Genomic DNA, 25,934 nt, shown 5'->3' on the forward strand with positions numbered 1-25,934 from the left:
GAGTACGATGTACTGCCAGCATTCTGAAATGGGGAAAAATACTTTCACAAACTTTCCTAGAAAGACAAGCCAGAGAATGACCTTGCAAACCACTATGTTTTCTCACTCTGCAAGGGTCTAGTCCTTACAACAGCTTAATCTTTTGTTTTACACTTTTTTTAGTATAGGATCGTAAAAAACTACATAATTTTTCAATAGATTCCTGTCGTACACTACAAACACTACTACAATCCCAAGTGTACACAGGGTTTTTAGCACGTCTCACTGAAACTTAATCAGCTATCACTTCATCTGCATTTCTTTCAACCATTTTCTCTTTCTCCATTGGACAACCATCACTAACCTCATAACCTCTACCACAGGTGTCAACTGCATACAATAATTTTTCACTCAGTGAATAACTCTCTTCATTAAAAAAAAGGCTCTGAACTAGAACTGTTTCCATTCTCCCCAAAAAATATATATTTTTTTTATTAATAACTCTTTTCCTCCTACTTTTGGCCTTCATTACATATATTGGTTTGTCTAGTGATCGAATTCTGTTTAACACTAAAATAAACAGTTATCTTTTTACTTCAAAAGCCTTTTCCACAATGCTTCTTTTTATAAAATAAAGCTCTTTATATTTCTTCACATCTTTCAGCAAATTATGCACTACTCTCTTGTAAAATATTTTTTTGCGTAATTACTTATACTGATTTTGTCTTCTTTTACCATACTTTATCCACTTTGACTGAACATTTGCTTTTTTACTTTTCCTCTTATTTTGAATTTTTTTCTTACTTGAAAAATTCTCTGAAGTTGCAGCATTATCTACATTCTGTTTGCTCCCACAAACATTTTTAATAAATTGCTTTGTGATCTTACCAGAAGATTTTTCCCTTTTAGCCACATTATCTTGTTCATTCAATACTTGTGGTTGATGTTTCTTCAAATAATCCTCCTGTCTCTGTTCTTTTCTTTTTCTGGCATAATCTCTCTATTTTAACGTTGAAAAACAGTATCTGCAAAAAAGAATCACAAATAAATGTATATTAATAACTTTCAAATTTACAGTACTCCATTACTGTACAAACACATTTTATATAAAAACGGACTAAAACTATAGCCCTGAACCACAAGTGTGACGATGGTTAAAACACTACATACATAGTGCATACTACTTTGAAGCAGTTCATGCCCTGAAGCCTACCTCACTAAGACTACATGCTAACTGACTGAATGATTACAGTACTAAAAGGAGACACACTGGGTGAGTAACAGGGTGTTTGCTAGTAGTGTATGAATACTAACTGGGGAATTGAAGGTGTAAAAGACAACTGTGTAGCTGATTAGAGGACTGAATGCATACTGGATAGGCATTTAAAGCAGTCCATGTGCTAAGGCCTGGCTCACTGCATGAGTACTTGGGTACTGACTGAATGATTAGACTACAACAAGGAGAGTGCCTGGATGAATTTATAAGTGGTAGGCTTTTGGCGCAGGGAATAATACTTGGTACTGAATGGGTCACTAGAAGTGTGCAAAGGGAGTGACAGGATGTTTGCTGGACTATATGGATACTGACTAGGGAATTGAAAGTGTGAAAGTCAAGTGTCTAGGTGGTTAGAAGACTGCATGCATAGTGCATAGGGGTTTGAAGCAGTCCATGTGCTAAGGCCTGGCTCAGTGCATGAATACTTAGGCAGTGACTTAATCATTAGAGTATTGGAAAGAGAGTGTCTTGGTGAATTTATAAGTGTTTGGGTTTTGGCACAGTGAATGGATTAGTACATGGTGCTGAATGGGTCACTAGAGGACTGCAAAGGGAGTGACAGGGTGTTTCCTGGAAGTGTATGGATACTGACTAGGGAATTGAAGGTCTGAAAACCAACTGTGTAGGTGGTTAGAGAACTACATGCATACTGCATAGACATTTGAAGCAGTCTATTTGGTAATGAATGGTTCACAACATAAGTACTTGGAAACTGACTAAATCATCAGACTACTTCTAGGACAGTGCCTGGGTAAAACTTTTAAATTTTCAGTTCTGGTGCAGTGAAGACAATACTACATGGTACTGCACTTTAGTGTCAAAGCATGACTCATTTAATCAACGCATAAGCAAAGACTGGCTTCAAATGCTACTAAAACTTGACAACACGACAGGTTTTAAAACAGTTATCTGTCAGCAAATACACGATGTTACCAAATGCTTCTCTCACAGTGGTTCCCAAATGCACACAGACTCAGTGTGATTCTACACAAACAACACTATCCCTAGGAGTTTACCAAAACTCATTCACTACAGTGGAAGTGGTAAGGTAACTGCACACAATGTACATATTTCAAGACTGCACTTTTGTGTCAAAGCCTGACTCATTTAATCAACGCATAAGCAATGACTGGCTTCTAATGCTTCTAAAACTTGACAACATGACAGGTTTTAAAAGAGTTATCTGTCCGCAAATACAAGATGTTACTAAATGCTTCTCTCACAGTGGTTCCCAAATGCACACAGGCTCTCTGTGTGATTCTAGACAAACAACACTATTCCTTGCACTATACCAAAACACATTTCTCCATCTACAAGGAGTACTACATTTTAGTGCAGAAACATAACTCATTTCACAAATTCATAAACAATGACTGGTTTCTAATTCTACCAAAATATAAAAACTGCATAGTTATCTGTCTACAAACACATGAAAAAAAACAAATCCTTATCACAAAATGGTTTCTACATGCACACACTCTGTCATTAAGATTGTAGAGAAAAAAAGTACTCCCTGCACTTTAGCAGAAGAAATACATTAGTCTGATTAAAATAAAAATAGTCTACATACATCCCCTCACAATTAAATAAACTCACCTTTCAAGATGTTTTGTAGATTAAGAAGTATATCAGTCACACACCAGATATCAGTCACACACCAGATTTTCTTATACACAATCTCTGCACTGTGCACCTGTCAGCAGAACCAAAGAATGGCAAAGTTTCCCTCTCATTTTCCACACATATACATGTAAACATCAAATCACATTCCTTCCCACATAAATTCAAAAGCAAACACACATTTCTATTGGTTAAACATTTCAACCCTTTCCAAATGACATAAAATTCAACCCTTCCCCCAATCTGCCTTTGGCCCGTTACCATAGAAACAGGTCATGGAACACTGTACTGAGCAAACAGGTCACAAGTTCAGCACACACAATGTTGCTTATCAAGACAGCAAGTGTGCTTGACTTCTCAACATATCAGCTTGTCATATATAATGTTCCTTACAATCAGTTTTTGTTAACCAATAAGAATCATGCGTTTAAAAAACAGAAATATACACCCTACCTTTCAGTGTAGAAGGTTGTCAAACAACCAATGATTTCTTGTCTTTTTTCAAAATTGCATCTTAGCCACAGTTTTAGAAACATCTTACTTTCCAAACTGCCATTTCATTTACAGAGTCCATCTGAGTGCATCCAGACCTCCTTACAAGATGCTTAGAGTGTGGATTGTGGGACACCGCTACATTTTCTGGAGCCAAACGTATGCAGAAAACAAAGGCATTCACAAAGACCTAGCTAGGTTTGCCAAATGTAGACATTAAATGGATTGGACAGAGAGGGTTAAAGTGGCACCAATTGATGCCATTGCTTAAATCCTTCATGCAAATCCAACACCCTGACCCCATAATAGTGCACTGTGGTGGCAATGACCTAGGCACTTTGACTGGGGTAGGTCTGGAAATGCTTATGAAGGACACCTTTGCAGAACTGATTTCACTTTTCCCTAAAACTGCCTTTGTGTATTCTAACATATGCCAAAGGCAGAAATGGAACTGGTCCGATCATTTTTGTCCACAGATTGAGAAAGCTAGGAAACATGTTAATAAACCTGTTTCTGCTTTCCTCAGAGACTACAGAATGGGGTCCATTTACAATAACAATCTGCGCTTTCATATGCAAGAGATGTATAGGAGAGATGGAGTACACTTTACTGATGAAGGAAACAGAGTCTTCCCCAACAACTTTAGACTCTGTATAGGTACTTACTTATAAGTACCAAAAACTCTCAATGAACACAACGGCTCTTTTTAGAGCCACTCAGGAACAAAACACTTCAGCTTAATCTTTATCTCCCAACAATTTCATTTTTTTTCCCTTGGATCCGCGAACCCACTGTGAGAGAATCCGTGCATCCAACGCGGTAGGATGCACGCATCGTGCGCGCATTTCGCCGTTTAAAAAAAAAAAGGGGGGGTTCCTTCTGGGACCCCCTAAGCACCTCTAGAGGGTCAGAGTATTTCCACTCTGCCCCCTTTATATGTTTTAAACACTTATTCCCCTGGCTTCTTCAGCCTCGCTTCTACCGAAGCAGAAAATGGCCGCCAACAGTTCCTGGTTTCGAATGTAGAGAGACACTCGACAGCCCATTAGCATTCAGCGTGCTCTGTTCGGGAGGGTGCGTGTACGGTCTGCGGATCCTCCGCGGCCATAGATATTTATGTACTTTTAACTCTAATTTTCTCAGGAACTACTGAACGGATTCACACCATTTATGCAAAAGGCACGAGTCTGAACTGAGGACTACCTCTTTGCCAAATTTGGTGTCAATCCGTTCAGCGGTTCGGGCAGTAGCTGCGACAACAGATCCTATGGGAAATTGCATGGGGAAAATGCGTTTTGGGACCCCTCTTTTTTCTCGGCCCTCGCTTGACGCATCGCCACAAAACTTTCAGGAGCGGAGCTGGCCAAAAGTTTGGAAAATTTCGTGAGGATTCGTCAACCGGCGCCAGACTTATTGGGAATAAAATGTTGCGGATTTCCTATGGACGATAGGTCCTAACTATAACTTTCTACTGGCGACTGCCAGTAGATTGAATAAATATATATATATTCTAGTTAGGATCGTGTTTCCATAGGAAATCCGCAACATTCTATTTGGAATAACTTTGGCGCCGATTGACGAATCCTCGCGAAATTTTCAAAATAGGTGGGGCGCTCCGCTCCTTCCCTGAAAGTCTCGTGGGGATTCGTCAAGCGGGGGCTGAGAAAAAGGGGGGGGTCCCAAAACGCGTTCTCCCCATGCATTTTTCCATAGGACCTTTAGTCCAAGCTACAGCCCGAACGGCTGAACAGAATTACTTGAAATTTGGCAGAGAGGTAGTCCTCAGGTCAGGGATGTGCCTTTTGCAGGTCTGGTGTAAATCTGTTCAGTATTTCCTGAGAAAATAGCATTTAAAAGCATATATATATCTATAAGCGCGCACCGTGCGCGTACGGTAAAACTTACCGTACGCGCACGCTGCCGTGCGCGAGCGCGATTCTGATTGGTTGTTAGATCTTAGTAAACATTCAAATCGGTCGAAACCAGGAAGTGTCGGCCGCCATTTTGTCTCTCGCAGTCTGAGGGGGTGAAAAAAAAAAGGTGGAGAACGTGAAAAGGGGGCAGGGTGGACAGTTCCTGACCCCCTAGCCTTAGTCAGGGGGTCCCAGAAGGACCCCCAAGGGCCAAAATGTCCTTGAATTGTTTTGCGAAAAATCGCGGAGTACGCGTAGCGTGCGCGTACGGTGGAAACGGAAAATTTCAGCGAACTGCGTAACGCTCGGTACGCGCACAGTGAAAAACCTTAAAAAAAAAAAAATACATAACTTAGCATTTAAAAAACCGTACAAATTCACTGAAAAAACCATAGGTTTCACACACGTTATAGTTAGGAATTAGCATTTAAAAAACCAAAGGTTTCACACGTTATAGTTAGCTGGACATTTCACTTGTGAAAAACCATTGAAATTCCCCCGTTATAGTTAGTGCAGGCAACTATAACTCACGCGACCGCAATCCTCTGCTGATGACGTCAGATATTACATCACTGATGACATGTCTTTCTGAAAAAAAAAAATATTTGTAATATATGTATAGCTAAAAATTAATGGAAGAAGACCTGGGTAAATAAGTGTCTAAATACAGTGATGTAATATCTGACGTCATCAGCAGAGGATTGCGGTCGCGCGAGTTACAGTTGCCTGCACTAACTATAACGGGGGAATTTCAATGGTTTTTCACGAGTGAAATGTCCAGCTAACTATAACATGTGTGAAACCTATGGTTTTTTAAGTGTATGTGTGTATATATATATATATATATATATATATATATATATACACACACCTACCAAGAATCATAGATCCAAATACTTTACACACTAAGTATCGCACGGTTTAAATGCAAGAATATGTGTCATATTCTTGACGCAAATAACCCACATCCAATTCAGAAATTTGGCAACTGCAATTACTATTGGTTCCTGCGTATTAGTCTTAAGGATCCTTATTGCCTCCATACTTGATCTAGTGCCCATATTGAGGCAAACAGGTTTAAGCCATGTTGTTCTAGGATGTTTATAGCAGGACATACAAACAATATATGGGCTAATGTTTCGATCTGTGCTGGACATGAAGAGCATTTATCATCCAACGCTGTATCCCAACTTGTTATAAGTGCTTTTATAGGGAGGGAACCCACCCTAAATTGGTGGTACAGCTTCCTGTCATGAGGTTTAGTGATCACTTCCCAATAAGCTTCAAACTCGGTATCATGTTTGAGCTCCATAGATCGCCTAGACATGATGGACCTTATTGTGGATGAAAAGCGCTTAATCTTAACCATATTCCAATATGCTGCCTTATACACTTTTTTTGGTGGAAATGGGTTATGGACTGGGTCGTTCCACAGACTACTCATCCCCATATCAATCAAGGTGGTTTTAATCTTGTTTAGCCATGTAATTCTGCGTGGACAATCTTCCCCCCCTTACTTCATACAGTGCTTTAGCATACAGGGACAACTATGGTGTGGTCCCAAGCCTTCGCCAAAATGCAATCGGCAGAAAGCGTGCCATTTCCTCAATTGCTTTGCAACCCAAATCCAGATATAAAGGCAGAAGTGGTGTTGATTGCGGAACACCTATTAAGGATCTCATGAATTTGTTTTGTGCTACAGCAAGGGATGACAAATCCTCAAAGCCCAAAGCTCAGCACCATACAATACAGAGGAGCTGATTTTAGAATTATAAATCTTTAGAGCAGGGGCAATGGGCTTTGTCTGTGATAATCTCTGTCCTTTGATAAGGACACCTGCTAATTGAGCGTGTTTGAGAACCAACAAATCTATCTGGGGCTTCCAATTTAATCTCCGGCCTAGTGTAATCCCCAAGATATGTAAAAACTTCTGTCTGCTCAAGAAGGACGTTATTCATAAAAACTCTCCCTTTAATGGCTTTGTGTTTGTGGAGAACCATAAACTTCTTTTTTTCCACATTTACCTCTAGCTCATTATCGCGGCAAAATACCTCGAAACGAGATAGGGCGGTCTGTAACCCTATCTGAGTTTTTGACAATATCAAAGTATCGTCCGCAAACATGAACAAGGGTATCTTCATACCAGCCAGTGTGGGAGCATCCGTGTGTTAAGTAGAAAAATACTGAAATGCCCTGTTAATAAATAAAGAAAACAGGGTGGGAGTTAACACGCACCGTTGTCTTACCCCCTTTAAAACCAGAAACCTGTCCGTAACATTCCCCTGCATACCCCAACGAACTTGTGCATAATTACAATTGTGTAGTTTGACTAGGATAACCAATAATTTGGTTCGAGGGACCAAATCAAAAGCAGATTTAAGGTCAATGAACGCTGCATAGATTGTGCCTACTCCGATAATGACAACCCACCAGTAGATTAACATAAATCTAAAATCTTGATCTATGGTACTAGTGTGAGAGCGGAACCCTGCCTGTAAGGGGGACAAGATGTTCATTTCATCAATCCAATACTTAATTCTACACAACACTAGTCTAACAACAATTTTTTGGATGGAATCAATGAGGCTTATCCAGCCTATAGTTGCCTGGTAGGGAACGAGCACCCTTTTTAAATATCGGAAGGATTTCTGCACCTGCCAAGTATTTGGGAGTGGTGCACCAGTTGCTATTGCATTTGCAAGCATCTGAATGTATGTTACCCATGTTTCTTTATCATGCAAAAACAGGTCTGCCGGTATGCAGTCTGGTCCTGGGGCCCTGCCGCTCGGGGTTGATTTGAGGACAGAAGCAACCTCTAAACTAGTAAAGTGCAAAATAATAGTTGGAGTGGGCATTTGAAAGATGTCGTTGCTACAAATAGAAGCAGTAAACTTAGCCTCGAAATGCGAGTCCCACATCTCGGAGTTTTTTTTGTTTTTTTTTTAAATCTTTTTATTAACAAACATAATCATGTTGGTCGTTTCACAGTTTTCACTTGATGATACAGTGTTTCATCCTTGGACTCACAGAGATTATTGTAACTTGATATGGGACAGCATATTCGGAGTAGACAGTACCATCACATTATTGGGTTAAAATTTCTTTAAGGGGGCGGGGGGGAAGATGGGAGGTTCGCAGATGTTACCGCGGTATGCATTCCAACAAGACCAGACCGCTACCCATTTCCCGGGGCACCCCCTCGAAACATACACTATCTTTTCTTGCAGCATACACCAGTCCACGTCTTTCTTCCATGCACTAACCAGTGAGGGCGCTCCCGCCCCCCATAGGCGCGCTATGTTACGTTTTGCAATCACCAGCCCCAGCGTTGCCCACAGTTTGCCTTTTACCGATAGGTCCGTGGGCTCCCAAATGTTCAGGAGGCACCGCTTAGTTTCAGGCCGTAACTTTACCCGCCAAACCTCGCTCATACAATCCTGTATCTTTGCCCAATATGTTTGGATTTGCGGGCATTCCCATACTATGTGAAGAAATGTCCCCCTCTCCCCACAACGTCGCCGACAGAACCCATCTGCACCCCTCCCCATCAACACTAGCCTGGTGCCTGAGACATACACCCGATGTAATATTTTGAGCTGTATCAGCCGCAACCTTGCCGATATCGCCACCTCTTTGGGGGAAGAGAGCGCCTCCCTCCATTCCTCATCATCAATTTCCAGGCCGTCCGCCTCCCATTTCCCCCTGAGGGAGCGCAGTGGATCCAGGGAGTGATGTACGAGTTTTTTGTATGTGAGGAATATCGCCCTTTCCGGCAGGTAGCCGTCAAGCAGCCTATCCTCTAAGGGGGAGGATTCCGGGAGTGCTGTCCCTGGTGGAATGTTCGATTGGAGAGAGTGCCAAACCTGCATGTACCGGAAGAACTCCGAGTGTGCCAACTCGTGGGACTGCTGTAGGGAGGCAAAGGTCACCATTCCCCTGGATCCCCAAAGGTCCCCTATATGGGATATCCCGATCAGGTCCCAATTGCGAAATCCCTTAGTGCGACCCAACGACCCGAGCCTTTCTGACACCCAGAGCAGGGTTGCCTTCGTAAGTTTGTCAGCCCACCCTAGCCTCCGGTTCACAATGTGCCACAGTTGGACCGAGTGCTTTGTAGGCCCCGTGAGGTGGAACTTATTAGGCCGCGAGTAGAGTGCAGTCTCAAAGTTTCCCCCGGGGAGGAGCCACCTATCCATCCCATTCCCAGGATCATCCCCACTGCCGTACGTGCCCTGGTTAATAGCCGAGAGATGCGCTGCCCAGTAATATTTACGGATGTCCGGCAGTGCTATACCACCATCGTACCACCCCAATGTAAGTTTTGGGAGAGCTATGCGTGGTGCGCCACTGCACAGAAGGTCTCTCTGAGTAGCCTCTATTTCTACGAAGTACTTGTGTGGGACCAGGTCCGGGTAATTTTGGAGCGCGTATAAAAACCGCAGCAGCGCCATCATCTTAAAAAGGGCCGCACAACCCAGCAGCGACAGCTTCTTCCAGATTGCCGTATCCCTCTGGAACCTCTGCAGAGGTGGCCTGAGGTTATTTTCAAAGCGTAGTTTTGCATCACCGGAGATAAAGATTCCGAGGTACCTGAACCCTTCCGTGGCTATCTGGATCGGGCAACCACGCGGAATAGAGGGAAGGGTGCCGTGCAAAACATAAAGCAATGACTTTCCACAATTAATTCTGTAGCCGGAGTTTTTCCAAAAGCTAGTAAAGCTGTCTAGGGCCACCCGGAGGGATTTAGAGGGGGGAGGCAAGGTATAGCAGGATGTCGTCTGCATATAGCGAAATCCTGTCCTCCCATCCCTCCGTCCATCTCAGTCCTCGTATTGAAGGATCCTGTCTTATCCAGGCTGCCAGAGGCTCTAGGCAGAGGGCAAACAGCAAGGGTGAGAGGGGGCAGCCCTGTCTTGTCCCCCTTTCGAGTGCAAAAACCTCGGAGCTCTTGTTATTCGCCACTACCTGGGCCAACGGCTCAGTATAGAGGAGGTGCACCCACCCAACGAAGTTGGGACCAAAGCCCAATCTTTTATGGACCGCCATCACATAGGGCGATTCCAGCGTATAGAATGCCATAGCGGCATCTAATGATACCACGACCGCATCCTCCTGGATCATGTGGCGGCGACCCATCACACCGTGGAGCCGTCGCAGGTTAAGGGCTGTATTGCGATGCTGCATGAAGCCCGATTGGTCGGGATGGACCAGTTTGGTGATTATTGGTTTAACCCGGTTTGCAAGGAGCTTAGCCAGTATCTTAGGCTCAGCGTTCAATAACGATATTGGCCTGTAGGAGGAGCAGCAGTCTCTGGGTTTCCCTTCTTTGGGGATAGCTACTAGCGTGGCGATGCGTTGGTCTCTTGGTAGCTTCCCCAACGCTTTGCTGTCTTCAAACATACTTTTGAGATGCGTGCCCAGGCAGTCGGGCCGGAGCTTGTACAGCTCAATAGGTAGGCTGTTGGGGCCCAAGGCCTTCCCAGGCCGCAGGTCCTTAATAGCTTTTACCAGTTCGGCGACGGTGAGGTCGCCGTCCAGAGTCTCGCGATCCTCCTCAGTAAGCATGGGCAGCTTGATGTCTTCTAGGAGCGCAGCGGAATCCTCGTCTGACCGGTCCGACCCTCTGCTGTACACTTCTTTGAAATGTGCAGCAAATTCGCCTATTATCTCTTGTGGTTCGGTTAGGGGGGAGGCCCCCTCAGAACGGATTTCTGCCACCACCCTCTGTGTCATCTGTTTTTTATTCAACCAGGCGATTAATTTACACGCTTTGTCTCCTTGGTCGTATAGCCGGCCTCCTCTGTCTCTCGCTAGAGTCTTGGCAGCCTCTGTGACTAGGGCCTTATACTCAGCGGCTTTCAACTGCATTTGATGCTGGGCCTTTAAGGTCCCATGCACCTGCGCCTCTCCTTCCAGTGCGAGAAGATCCCGCTCCATTGTAAGCATCTGCGCTTCCCTCACCTTACGCTGTCCGGCGATTTTTTTTTTTTGAGAGGGCTTCCCCCTCAATACAGTCTTAAATGCTTCCCAGAGGGAAATTGGGGCCACCACTGTCCCTACATTGTCAGTGAAATAATGTTCTATTGACCGAGTGAGTGCCTTCTTAATTTCGGGGTTACGCATGAACCAGGGGTTTATGGGCACCACACATCCCACCCTCTGCTCCCCGATTGTTAGATGCGTCCACAGCGGGGAGTGGTCCGATATACCCCTTGCCAAGTGTTTGACGTCCTGAACCGTAGTGTCGTGCTGCAAGAGAGGAAGGAGGTAATCTATACTGGAGAATGTGTGGTGTGGTCCCGAGAAGAATGTATATTGTAGCTGAGTGGGGTGGCGAAGGCGCCAAAGGTCCACCAGCCCATACGCCTCCAGCAGGTTGGAGAGCCACATTTGCCCCGGTGCAATGTTCCGCGGTGGGTGTCTTTCTAAGTCACCTGACACTACTGCGTTAAAGTCTCCCCCCAACTAAGAGCTGCCCTCCGGGGAGGGAGAGAAGGAGTTCCCCCAGATCCTGATAGGATTGACTCTGGAGACCAGGTGGAATATACACCGTCACCAGGTTAAGCGTGCCACCTGCCCATTTTCCCGTGAGCACCGCATAGCGGCCCAGCAGGTCAGTTTTCGTGTGTTCAATTACCATTGGAAAGTTACGGCGCACCAGTATGCCCACCTCTTGGGACCCCGATGTGAAGCCGGCATGCGTTGCCAGTGTGTACCCCCATCTGTTAAGCGCCTGGCACGTGATCCCGATGAGGTGTGTTTCTTGCAATAGGGCAATATCTGGGAGGTGCCTTTTGAGGAATTGGACTTAAGCTTGTCCCCCAACCCATTGACATTCCAGCTAAGCACTTTGATACTTTTATCCCACCTCAGAGCCATTCCCAGAGACGATGTAAATCTGTTGTCCATATGGCATGCAACACCGCGCCACCTCACAAGGATCGTTCTCACTTGCCCCACTGAAACCAATCCGCCGCCCCCGGGATGCCCCCTGGTCAGTCCGGAAGAGGGGGGGAGTTGAATGAACGCGCACTTCTCGGGTCCCCTTCTCCGACAGGACCCATACAGACAGCCCGAAGGCGGACCAACGGGTGTAGTGCAGTGGTTTCGCCTCGCCAACGGCCGCCTCACACACACTCTGCCACGTCCATACTTGGCTCCCCTGCCCAGGGGCGGCCGGGATCAATCTCCGGGTGCGTAGCCCTCCCTTCGGGTCTTGGTGGGATGGACGCTTCCACGGACCACAGGGTCCCGGGCCCTCTGAGTGCACTCAAAAAGGCCGGTGGAGGAGAGGCCCAAATATCTCGTGGGGCGGTCCAGCTCAATCCCCGCCGCGGCTCTGCAGGGCCCCAAAGGCATGCCGCACAGATCCTCCACCTCACTCAGCAGCTCGCACCCCCGCAAGTTGTGTATGACCAAGGCTCTAGGGGTCAGCAAACGGCTCCGGGGGCCCGGTCATCTCCACATGTCGGGGCGCCCCCCACCGTCCACAGAACCAGCTGCCTCGTGGTTGCCCCTCAGAGCCTGCCGCTTCAGTCGTCCGGGCCCGCCGGGCTGCCGCTTCAGCCACCACGGGGAAGGCGGCGCCCCGCCCCCTAGAGCCGGTCCCGGCCTCCGGCACCCACAGGCGCCGCGCCCGCCTCCGACGCAGGGCCGACAGGGTCTCACAGTTCAGGCCGCAGGATTTGCGGCAGGCCTCCGCGCCGGGGCGTTGCGTTTGCTTCTCTGCCCGCCTCCTCGCTGCTCCCGGGCGCCTCCCAACTCGCCCACCGTATCTTCGCCACGGAGGCGTCCTGAGGTCCCCGGTGCAAAGGATTTCCTACCGCAGGTCGCCCTTAAGATTCCCCCACCCCGTAACCACTCTGCATGGGTGATTTTGGCCAGATTTTATGAGGAAAGACGTCGCTCCGGCGGAGCTCGAACTAAAGCGGCCATCTTCGCTGGCGCTTAGCCACGCCCCCTCAGCTCTTGCCTTTTTAATAACTTCCATGTCTCTAGATCTAATTGCTCTCGAAAGTAACTTGTACGCCTCTCTACACGATTTATTATACCAAGAGGGTGGACTAAGGCATGTTTTTTTTCCTTGGTTTACTAGTTTTAATAAAGAATTTTTAAGGTCCGTAAACAAATCATTATGTACCTGAAGAATCATTGCATTAATATCCTCCTGGGAGTCGCAGGATTGAAGAGACGCTATCGAACTAGCGACCAATAGCTTCATCTGGTCAAGATCTCCATCATTATCTATGACCATGGCCCATCTAACTCTTCTAGTGTCATTAGTGAGCACAACACCAACTGAAGACAGCTCAGCGGGCTGGTATCTGGGGATGCGTAAACCCAGCACCTGGAGAGTTAGCACCAGAGGGTTGTGATCACTTTTCATTCCGTTCCTGTACTTCCATATCCACTAAGGATGACCAGAATTCTAAATTAATAAAAATATAGTCTATCCAACTACTTCTCTAACCGTTGTCAAAGGTGTGGGTGGCAGTTTTATCTGATTGGGTCCTCCCATTGACTGCCCTCACACCCCGTTCCAGACACATCCCTTTAAGCTGCAAGGCTGCCTCAGTCCATTTTTTAATTGGGCGTAAATCTAATTGCGGGATGTTCCACTGAGCATCCTTCGCAGCACTAAGGTTGCCGTCCTCTTGGTCTAGGGGTTCAAAGGAACAATTATAGTCTCCTCCTATTATCAAGTTGCTGCAACCCCTATTATTGCCAATAAAAATATTGAGGATGGTAACTGTATTCGATCCTCTACCACCTGACTTTCCCCTTGCATAAACGTTGATAATCAATATATCTGGTTCTGGTGCTGAAGCCGTATAATCATAATATCTGGACAATCAATCTAAATTTCCTCGGCCTTAATACCTGCTTGCTGTCGAATCCAACAGGTAAGCCCACCCATAGTTCTACCTTTCTGTCCCCCCAATGCTCCCTTGGAGAAGTTTAAAAACCCAGGATGGTAGATTGGATCTAGAGACCATGTTTCCTGGAATAGCCAAACATCGTGATTTTCAATAAAGGCTGCCCACTCTAATGAGGGGGGTTTTGCGGATAAACCCGCTATATTCCAGGAGACTATAGATAGATTGAATTTTAAATTCCCCAGAGCTGTAGCATTAGGAATTACTAGTGCAATGGGTACCTTAACGTTGCCCAGAGCTTCCATACCTGATTCTATGTTGTGTAAGGTTGGTCCTACTGGATGAATTTTAGTAATACCCCCCTCACTCTCAACTGCCAATCTCATTTCCAGCCCAGTCTGTAACTCATCCCTCAGATAACTATTGCCACATTCGGGCCTAACCCCTGGCTCCATGTCAACCCCATTTTGGAAAAGTTCAACATGTTTATGTACATCTAAATTAGGCACCCTGCTTCCCTTACAAACATGGGCATCATTCGTAGCAGAGTAACCAGATCTACTGAGTCAATCAATATCCTCCAAGGAAGCAAGGATTCCAAAGCAGTTGCCTATAGGGACGGAATTACCAGATTGCCCAAAAAATGGAGGTGGCCCCTTCCTAACCCTGTGCCATGGATCCATGCCATGGGGGAAGAGGGGGTGATTCGTTCGGGTAGACTCTGCAACTGTCCCTACTGTACATATGGAACTATGTGGTTTGATAGTGGGACCCCTAGGAACTTTATCACTTCCCCTTGCCGTATGCGTGTTAGGCCCGCCTGTTAGCTGAACACCAGAATTACTAAGGGAAACGCTGAGAATTCCCTGCTCTATTTAGTAAGTCTTTCTTCTATCAATGTCAATTTAAGAAAGAGGGGATCAAGCAGGCCAGAGAGTTTTGCTTCCAGCTGTAAACAAAGCTCATCCTCATTTAGCCGTTGGGGAGGGTCACTAGTACCTAAAGTGGGACATGAGTTAATTTGCACATTAGTTGGCGAATTGATAAGTGACTGGCTACCAGTGTTTCCCGTGACAGCACTCTTGCATTTAACTAATCTAGAAGCCTGAATGATGGGTTTGAATGGGCCTCGCGCCTTTCGTTTTTTTTAAAGGTGGTTCACAGGGGTTAGCCTGATTGGGCTTCTTCCCTCTAGTAGTCTTTGACTGTCGAAGACCGCTCCCCGGACTGGAAGATGTGGGTGGCCCTGGTAATTCTACAAGGGAGTCTACATGTGCGGGGGAAGAGTGACTATGCTGACTGTGAAAACTATGATGGGAAATTAATTCATCGGTATGATTAAGCAAGGGATGAGTCAAAGACACTGTACTAGTGAGGGGGGGCTGGGGATCTAATGATAACCTTCGTTCAGTGAGTTGGATCTCGTGTATTAATACTGTTTCTGCCCTACTAAGAAAGGCGTCCAGTGTACCAGCAACCCCCACTCATGCTCCGAGCTTACGTTTACTCATGCTGCACAACCCTTACTATGACGGTACCAAGATACCAAGGATTACAACAGCTGATCTAACACAGGAATTGACTTAATATAAAAAGCCTAATCCTATCACCTTCACCTTCAGCTTAATCAGGCTCGTGTGTTGCAGTATTATCGGGCGCTAAACCACACTAACCCGCCTCTCCCTACACTACTAAAAAAACAAAATAATAAAAATAAATAAATAGAGGTTGATGGAAAGCGGTGAATAAACCCCTGAAACACAGTAGCACAAGACTCTCCTATATAAACCAGAAATTGAACCTGTTCAAGATGCAACGTACATCACAACCCCCCACATGAGAAGCATCAATGGCCTACAACAACGGGGAAACTCAACATACGTAGTTATGCCTCAATATAAGGCCGTATATAATAGTACCAGTTGGAAGTTGTCTTTACAACCAGTCGTTAATGCTCAGCCCAGCCTCTTTTAGCCTCTGATGGGCTCAGACGGGCCCGTCTTGGCCCAGTCTTCGCCCCGGACTGCGTCCCGCGCAGCGGTGTTTCGCGTTTGAATTTATGGCGCTCCTGCGCCCATGGCTCCACCTCTCTCCAGGGACCGGCTAAAAAGTTCAAAGGAACACTGACACAAGTAGCAAGAGGCTCCCGCTTCGCTGGGTTTCGCGTTTGAATTTATGGCGCTCCTGCGGCCGTGGGTCCACCTCGCTCCAGGGACCGGATAAAAAGTTCAAAGGAACACTGACACAAATTAGCAAAACCAATCTGTTTTCCTGCTGAAGGTTTTCTTTCCAGTCCAAATCAGTCAGACACTTGACTTTGCTATTTTCTTTCCACTCCCTCAAATAGTGACAGAAAGAGCATTACACACAATAGATGAAATGAGGGCTGTAATGTAGAGCATACAAAATCCGTTTGTTAGACAAAGCAAATACTCACTTGGTAGCTTGTAGCACTGTAGATTCATATGTGCTCTCCTGTCTCCCCTGATGCAAGCTTATGCTTCAGATACTGTACATTACACACATTATTTCTTCCAAACTAGACCTATACAGTTTCACTCCACTTTCTCTTGCTTACTCTTAGGGGAAACACAATCTGAGATGAAGTCTTTGTTCTGACGCATAGTGGATTTCAGGTAGGGATCAAAATTCAAATTGAAACCAAAACATATACACCCAAAAAAAAAAAAACCTGTACTGCGCACACGCAATTCTTGATGGCTGGAGTGTGCAAAACATGTAAATCTACAGCCCTAAAAGCTATAGATACTTACAGAGCAGGGAGTATTTTTTTTTATTGAATTGAGCTTTAGAGACTCAAACACGTGATTTAGGCACCCATCTTGTATATCTGAAACTAAATTTGGCCTCCTTTGCAAAACTCTAATTGAAAAAAAGTTATTTGTGTGTCACCCTTAACTTCTGAGGAGAAGGATTTCTGAGTGGAATGCATGACGGTAGGAAGCTGGCTCTTTATATACTATACCAAAAAGAGATATGCTGGGTAGAGAGTCCAGGAATCCCTTACGAGTGTACAGGGGCTTTACCTAGGGTAGTGTGGTCGAAAAGCATTCAGCTTATCAGAAAGGAAAATTAGGCATCTGCAGTACACACACAGTCAATATATGATGCACACAACTCAATACGGAGGTCCGCCCCAATTTATAAAAATAAAACTTATCTGTATATAACTTTAGGCACCTAGATCATCTAAATCAGGTAAGTATGTTTCGAGTTATGAATTTTTACAGATTTAAAAAAGCTTCTGAAGCAGTTGTGTTATCGTATGGAGGAAAGACATACACTGCATACTGGTACTTCACATCGACTTAAGGATCAATCTCCTGCACTTAAGATAAGTATGGGGCAAGGTCCAAGGCAGCAGGTGTAAACATCTCCTGCCAGAGCAGGCATTGTTCCTGACCTCTGAGTTCAGGGCTCCTACCTCCTAGGGGGTCAGACGCGTGTCTGTGGTGGCAGGCTGGACTGGACCAGTCAGCCAGCACACTAGTGGACTCGTAGGTTTTCAGGGGGTGCCTTTAAGGTACCCTTTGGTGCATGTATTAACAAATCCATCACAGGAATCGTGGGTTTATTAGTGCAAGATGTTTGATTCCAAACATCCTGGGTTTCAGTGAAGCCATCACACAGCTGGGTAAACTCTCATTCGCTAGTGTCCAGTACATGTCCTTAAGATGGCTTCCCTGTTCACTTGCAATGTCTATGAATCAAGTTAGACATCAAATCGTTTATATCTGCTCATGCAGATATGTTCACACATGTAATATAATGCACCCTGCCTTAGGGATGTGGATGTGTTGGGGTGACTTGGATATATTGCATGCAGTGTCTGCCTGTGTGCCATGTTGTGTCTTCACTTTTGTGTGCACCATATCACGCAGCCTGCAATGTCAGTTTGCATGAGATGTAGTGAGGGGCCCTAAGGGCAGCACAATATATGCTCTTTAGTACCCAGGCCCTTTGTTCTAGGGGTGTCAACTACTAGGGACGTACAGAGATGCTAAAGGTATTGCCAATTGGGGGAACAATTGCTCCATTTTAGGGAAAGAGATCAGGCACTGGGCACCTGTATAGCAGGAACCCAGTGCACTTCTGTCATAATTACATCAATTATCAGGTAAAAAGTGATGGGTGACTAGGTCAAAAAGGGGCACTTGCCTACAGTGAGTAGTTATCTATGCTTGCTTGAAATTCGTTGCAACCCTTGAACATTAGAGGAGGGAAATAGTAATAGACTGTGGGTAAGAATGTATCTGTTCTCGTGAAATGCACTGGACAGGTTCCTATGCATCCATGGTGTAATTTGAGATCTGAAACCGGTTTCTTTTTCCTTTTCTTTAAATCTTTTTGTCAGGAAAGACTAACAGTTTTCTGTAATCCCACCAAAGGCTGTTTTGAAGAGGAATATTTTCAAATGAGCAATAACTGCCAGAATATTTTAAGCCATGACATATGCATGAAGTTGTAAGAAGCAGTCCTGTAGTCTCTATACGGAAGATCGAGCACTAACAAGCATCCTCAAGAAATACAACAATTAATATTGTGGATTGCCTATAATCACCACTCCCTTAACAAAGGGTTTGAACCCAATTTAAGTGTCACACACCTTATTGAAGTTGATGTAGAGCTAGTGGCTCAATTCGGGGAAAAAAACAACATTGGTTTATCACTTCCTCAATGACTAGTTTGACAGCAACATCTATTACAGGCATACTTTATTTTAGGCAACCCTCAAAAACCTGGCTATTATCTGGCTACAGATATAGCAGAGTCAATATCCACCCTGCTATAGAGGCTATAGTAACCTGGAAGGTATTGAACCTAAATCGCAAAATGTATTCTTAAGGGCACATATTGAGTAATTCCTTACAAATGCTCAACATACTGACAGGCATATCATATCTTTACTAGCATTAATGGCATCCTTTATTTTTAATTGTTCAAGTATGGCTACACGTTAAGAGGAATGGTTTGAAAATCAGTGGAGCAACTGAGAATTAAAACTGATGCTAACTCACATGTGTCTCTGCTGTCTCCCTAATTCGTCCCAAATGAAAATAATGTTGGGTGTTCAGCAACAGCATCTCCTTCATTGTAGGATGTGATCATTTCTTTGAAAGCTGTATATTGTTGTCTGTGACATCGCTCAGCAGGAGGTGAAAACCATGCCTCCCTGCAGTGTATTCCATAATAAGGTTTCCCTCCGCCCTCGTGCCATCTGAGGTTTTAACCTAAGCTGAACAATATTTAATTTACCTCTTCCCAGCCTTGCTTGCGACTGGGAGTGCTTTACACCCTAGATAAAAAAAATTATATCTTTGGTCCCTTGATGACAATGTAGATTAAGAATTTATAGAGTGCTAACTGTGTGTCTTGGCACACACATGGCCAGAAAGAGATGTCAGCATGACCATTAACTACAGAGGAAGGCTAAAGGTATAGGTTTTATGCTGATAATCAAACCTAAAGAACCTAAAGAAGCTGGACTGAGAATATAGGGGGAATGTGCCAAAAAGTATGTAGATTCCAAATAGGAAAAGGATCTACCACCAGGTTGTGCAAAATAGATTTTAGGTGGTGTAAATGGTGTGAGAGTAGATGAAAGTAGTGCAGACTATGAAGCTGGGTATGGGTTTTAAATTTGGCTTCGAAGAAACCCTGTTCCAAAAAACAGAAGTTGCCAGAAATGTCCACTCAACGGATTTCTAGAAGAATTCTTTAGCAACAGGATGGCAGTGAAATATAAGCTGATGTACTGAAATACAGCACAACAGTTAACAGCCAAAATCTCACAGGGAGCAGGATTTTTAATAATTTAAAGAGGAACTGAAAGTAATAACGAAAGTGTCCATAATAAAGAACTGAATTACTGTTGGTAAAGCAATCACAGTTTTTAAAGTGCTCAAAATAGAGAAATGGATAGATTCATGTTTGCTAACCAGGGCCTGGGTGGAGCCAAATGATTATGCACATGAGAACAAGAGAGTATGCTATCTAGACAACTTTTTGAGTTCTCCACACAGGGTAGCTAGCCTCTGCTGTACAGTCCACAGTCAGGTGGATAATATTATGCATCAGTTGATTCTATCAGAAAGCCAGTCGACTCCTCTAAAGTAGTCTTACATCCAATGTCACAGGACCTATGGGAAAAAACTACTGGTCTGCTCAGTAACATTATGGTCATTGAAATTTGCAGTGTCGTCTTCGAGGTAATTTAATTTTTTGTTTGGGTATTTGCTCTATAGCAAACACACACATGGACCAAGCCCCTGTGCATACAAGTTTCCTTCTTTGTCGGTAATTTTCTCCACTGGAGTAGCCTTAGCGTAGGATATTACTGTTAATGATCATGCTATTCTTTTCAATGCTTCTGTACTCTAAAAAGAATCCATAATGGAGAATTAAACGTTACCTGCATGTAATCTGGGTTTAACAATTCTGATTAGTCACTGGTTTAATCTTTTACATTTGATTGGAACTTATTTTAAAGAAATGTATAGAAATTGTTGCACTTGGGTAGACCGTGTTCAACAAAATATTTTTAGACGGTGACATTTTTATTCAGGGGAGGTCAATGTGTTTTGGCTTACTTTGTTTTATGGGTTTAATGAAGTATCCGACTAAGAACTACAATTTGAAATAAAGTATTTTCCCATCTTCCTCCATAACTTTACTCAAAATGAAATCATGTAATGAAAGCTAATACTTGATTTCCTTTTAATGATTTTGCAGTGGGTATGATTTTGGCTATCTCATCAAAATCCTGACCAATTCCAATTTGCCAGAAGAAGAATTAGACTTCTTTGAAATCCTTCGACTGTTTTTCCCTATAATCTATGATGTGAAGTATCTCATGAAGAGCTGCAAAAACCTCAAGGTAGACATTTTAAAGAAATTACATTTTGAGTTTGTTGAAATGGGGATATTACCATTAGCATTAAACTTGTATGGATGTGTTCACTTAACTGTGTACTATAGCTCACTTGTAGTTGCTTGTGCTTTCTGACTACAATGGCCGACCCTCAGATTGTTTTATTGGGCATTTAACACCAACAGTCTTGTTTAGTGCTCTTCATTTTTAGCTTTAACTCTTTAATTTTACTTCTCTAATGTTCCAAAACATTTAGTTACAGTCATTAGAACGCCTCTATTAATAGTAAAAAGAGATTGATTGAACCGATTTTTATTACTGGTTAGATGGGGTTCGTTACTAGGAAGATATACATTTTGTTACAAAAATGTCTTCTACACCTCCTATTGTGGGAATGCCATACTTCTCAATTATTGTATGTCAGTAAATCTTTGTTACAAGCTACTATTCTAGAATGGTTTAATGAATGTGAGATACTATCTAAGCCAGTTGTAAGTAAATCAATTTCGATTTAAAAATAAATTACTAAAGTCATTCAGGTGGCTAAAATGACTAAATAAAATTACTTGATTTCAAGAGTTCACACTTTTCTTTAGAGTTTTTATTTTGTAAATCAAAATGTTAAGCTTCTTTCTATAGAGCATAGGTCAGCTGATTTCCTGGTCTTTGCTTTAGCCCAAAGTTGCAAACTGCTCTAGAAGCTTAGTTCTGACATGACACAATACAAAAGAGTGCAGAGTCCTTTTTAGGTTGAGCTTGAGCCAGCGCGCATGCGCTGCTCTGCGAGGCTTCTTGTAATCACGCTACACTTATCTTTGTGGGTCTGCCTCCCCCGCCACCCTCCCACCCCCCACTCATTTGGTTGGCTGTTGCCTTTTTCATTTTGTTTTTGTAGCCTGCTAAAGGCGGGCGCATGTCCCACCTCTTTAGCACAGGTTCACTCCTACAGCGTTTTGCTTGCGGGAGCGAGCAGCGGCGTGCAGGGTGGCAGCTGCATTCCTTGTTTTTTCTAACTTGCAGCACGCGCACCACTCGCAGGCACCCTTACAGCGTGCGCACACCACTTGCAGAACGTGGTACGCCGCGGGACGCTGTTCTTCGGACAATTCTTCACATTCATGTGGAACCTGTGTTTAATTTTTGGAAGATGTAAATAAAAGCTTTTAAAAAGGACCCTTCCCGATCAAAGAAGCATCTGACAAATTGAAATGTTATATCTGATTCCTCGATTTAGAAGAGGTAAATCAATTGATTCTTCTTACGCAAAACCATTTAGTGATCCGAAAAAGAAATACAACACAATAAACAGCACTAGTTGGGTACAACACCCCATTCACCACACGTTGGAGCAGTTGTACGCATTACTCGTACAACTGAAAGCAGGAACCTTGACAGTCATAATACCCATTCGCTCTACTTCCTACTGATATTAGGGAATTGACATAGTTTTGGTTCTATGCACAAGTGGGCTTAAGAGGGGAAGGGCCGTGAGGCACTTCTTTCCTTTGAAGTGGCCGCACGACAGAGCAGCTAACACTCGGACATTATGTGAGATGAGGTTATCTGGCCCTGCTTAAAGTCTCAAGTTAGAGCGCTATTATCCACTGGTGCGTAGGCTGTGTAGGGCGCCTGTGACTGACGCGCCCTGTGCTCGTGTCACCCGGCTGTTTACTGAGGCTCCACGCTGCTGGCCAGACATACGGGGCACTCATTCATGGCCACTTCTCACCCCTATCGGGGCTCACCAAACGCAGACATTATATCTCAGAAAAATCTCGCTCGCACCTTTGATCTACCCCATAAAAACAGCATGGAGATTAGAAAAAAAAATGTCTAGGCGTGCACTTCCTTTCGATTTTAGATGTCAACCTTTAGGACTGTTCTCAACGCACTTATTGTCACAGTGTAAGCATTGACGCAAAATAAGAGTTTGCAAGATACAGCAGCGCATCTCAAAGATGTATGCCATGCCTTTATTTTTTGAGGACTTCTATAGCACCAGCCTCTTATTGTACACGTCAGAACGCTTTACACGGTTGAAAACATAATAATATACAATTTGCGTTCAAAGCTATGCGTAAGAAATTACAATCACAGAAAAATCATAGTTGCATTTCAATATCCTGATTCTTAACCACCTTTACACTGTCATAATTTTTTTAATTGGGTCATTCAGTTGTACATAATATCTTCTTGGTTATATACAAGGTACCAAAAATACTTGTAATACTTTATTATTATAACTTTTCAACATGCTGCACAGCACCCACAATGCTCTATAACATAGGTTAAAAACATTGGCAACGCTGAGAGCACTGACAGAACACTTATAAGGACCCAAAGGCGAGACCTATTGGGTATGCCAATGCTCGTTTAGCTTTTACCTTAACATCAAAGTATTACTCCTGGCAGAATGTTGCTTAGAATATTCTGACATAGTTTCCTCATAAAGCAATATTAAATATTCACGTTTTTGCCCAAGTAGCAAAGTAAAGGTAAGCGTTGATTGATTACCTAAGCACTAGCATGATAATGTTATGAACTGGAGTCTGCAGGGACGGAGCTTGCCGGTGCTCAAGATGGCTGCATCCTGCTCCGGCAAGCCATTGTAACTATCCGGTAGGATTCCTGACAGCATAACGAAAAAATCACTGCTCGTGCCTTGCATCTGAAAGCACTAGCGGAGCGCTATCTGCCGGTGCCCCGGTCACCTCACTAGGTGCTGCGTGGAGACGTTGTGCATGAGCTGGGCCTGCTACGCCTCAGTGGTGCGGCCTACACCGGAGTTGGCGAGGTGGTGGAGCCGGTGGGGTCTCTGGCACTGCTGACCGGATCTGCTCGTCCCCGCAGGGAGGAATGGGGCCCAGACTATGGATGAGACTGCTGGGATTGTCGTTGCCTGTTCTCTCCCCCCCCCCCCCCCCCCCCCCCGGTGCGTTTGGTGGAAACAGTGTGGGGCCTAAGCAGAGCGCCTGTCTTGAGCCTGCCTGGCGAGACCACACCCCGGAGCCTGCAGCTGTGACCCGGTGACTGTGCGAGAGCGGGGTGGGTCTGCCGATCCACCAACCGGCCACGCAGTGCCCAGTGCATCATTCACGTCTGCCTGCAGTGATCACTCGCCTCCGGATTTTGATCTGGGAGTGCACTGGGCCTGGAACTACATGCTGACTTTTGGTGCCTGGGGAGTTGGCGGAAGAGAGGCAGACTGCCGTGACGGGCCGGCCCGCACACATTGCCCCAAAAACAGTGTGGCTTGGGCCCTGCTATACCGGACCCTGCGTGGCGAGTTGACCTGCGTGCGCAGCCCAAGTGCGGCTGCGACTACTGGGTGAGTGCGACCTGAGTTTCACGCAACGGTGAGAGGCGATCGCCATTTACTCTGCGCTATATAAAGAATTCCCAGGAGGAGCCCAGGTCTCAGGAGAGGCCCTGCACTTTAGGCTCGCTTGCACACCTTCTAATCGGGACCCGAGGCTTGGGAGCCACTCTCCAGCAAGCGCATATTTGATCACCGGTGAGGGTTGGCCACCGCATCTGGCTTGGGCCGAGTGGCGGTCCTCTATCCCCTCCTGCATATCACTGTCCTCTTGGAGTCCTTAGAGTATCTGTTCCTGAAGATCAGCACTTTGTCTTGTTGGATTTGAGTTTGTGCAGTTCTTTTTCGTACTTTCGGCAGCGCCAGTCATTCAATCAGTGAAGTTGGTCCTGGCGGAGGTGGACTTGTCTGACACTGATAGCATGAGTTTGGTATCATCAACGTAGGAGATGATGGATATGCTGTGTGCTCTGATGATGAGGTGTCACACAGACGTTGACCAGGGTTAGACTGTGAGATGAACCTGGGGGACTCCGCAGATCAAGCCCTTGGGCCTCTGATGTGTATGGTGGGAGTCTGACTCATTATGTTAATCTTGTGATGAAGAATCATATCCATTTGAGGGAAGGCTGGTCCTTTGATGCCTTTTTCGTGAAGTCTTTTGATGAGGCTAGAGTGTGACATGGTTTTGAACACAGTGGAGAGGCCCACCAGTATGAGGGCGGCTGTATCTCCTCGGTCAAGTAGGGTTCAGATTTGGTCTGTGATGGTGAGAAGTACTATTTCTGTTCTATGGTTGTTTAAAAAACCAGACTAGGAGTGGTTGAGAAGGTTCCAGGTGGTTGGTGAGCTGTTGGTTGATTGTCTTCTCTATCGCTTTGGCTGGCAGCGGGAGCAGGGAGATAGGGCAGAAGTTGTGTGTTTCGCTGGGGCTGGCCAAAGGTTTCTAGAGGAGGTCCATGACTGATGCATGTTTCCAGTCTTCGGGGAAGGGGGCGGATTCGATGGAGGAGTTGATGATGTGTGGGAGAGGTCTTTGCCAATTAGAGGACTTCCTAAGTGGTAGATATGATGTGTGCAGGGGTTTGTTGGAGCCCCAGAGTAGACTGTTTTCATAACTGCAGTGGTGTTTTCCTAGGTGGGTGTCTAGGTAGGCGGCGGGCAGTTTGATAATCATGTCCTGATTTGCCCAGAATCAAAGGATGTTAAGCAACCTTACCGAGACTCGAACCTTGTTCCCCAGCTTCGAGGTCGACCGTTCTAACCGCAAGGCTTCATCCTCTCCCCAATGTTGCCTTCCAAAGTTGTAGATCCTTTTAATTTTGCTGTGAAAGACATTTGAGAAGTTGACTCAGAGTTCCTGGAATGGAGTGATGGAGTTGGCTGTGACTTCTGGGGTGGTGAACTCCTTGATGATGGAATAGATCTCTTTGTGGTTTTAGGAGCTAGCTTCAGACCTTCAGTGAGGGATTTTCTATATGATAGTCAAATAGGACCATTCAGAAGTTGGACAATGTCATCTTTTGTTCCTTTAATGCAAACTTTAGGAATTTTTGAAGATGCTTCACCT

At 44.8% G+C, this 25,934-nt stretch overlaps 1 protein-coding gene across 4 annotated transcripts in view; it reads left to right on the forward strand.

Moving 5' to 3' along the window:
• The window catches only part of CNOT7 (CCR4-NOT transcription complex subunit 7), a 232,883-nt gene that overhangs the window by 149,174 nt on the left and 57,775 nt on the right, over nucleotides 1-25,934 (forward strand). For all 4 annotated transcript variants that reach the window (XM_085642014.1, XM_085642015.1, XM_085642016.1 and 1 more), the window contains exon 5: nucleotides 20,910-21,054. In XM_085642014.1, the coding sequence (XP_085498140.1) occupies nucleotides 20,910-21,054 (145 nt within the window). The remainder of the gene's footprint in view (nucleotides 1-20,909; nucleotides 21,055-25,934) is intronic.

This window comes from Triturus cristatus, chromosome 2_2 (genome assembly GCF_964204655.1).
Source record: "Triturus cristatus chromosome 2_2, aTriCri1.1, whole genome shotgun sequence".
Taxonomy (NCBI): Eukaryota; Metazoa; Chordata; class Amphibia; order Caudata; family Salamandridae; genus Triturus; species Triturus cristatus.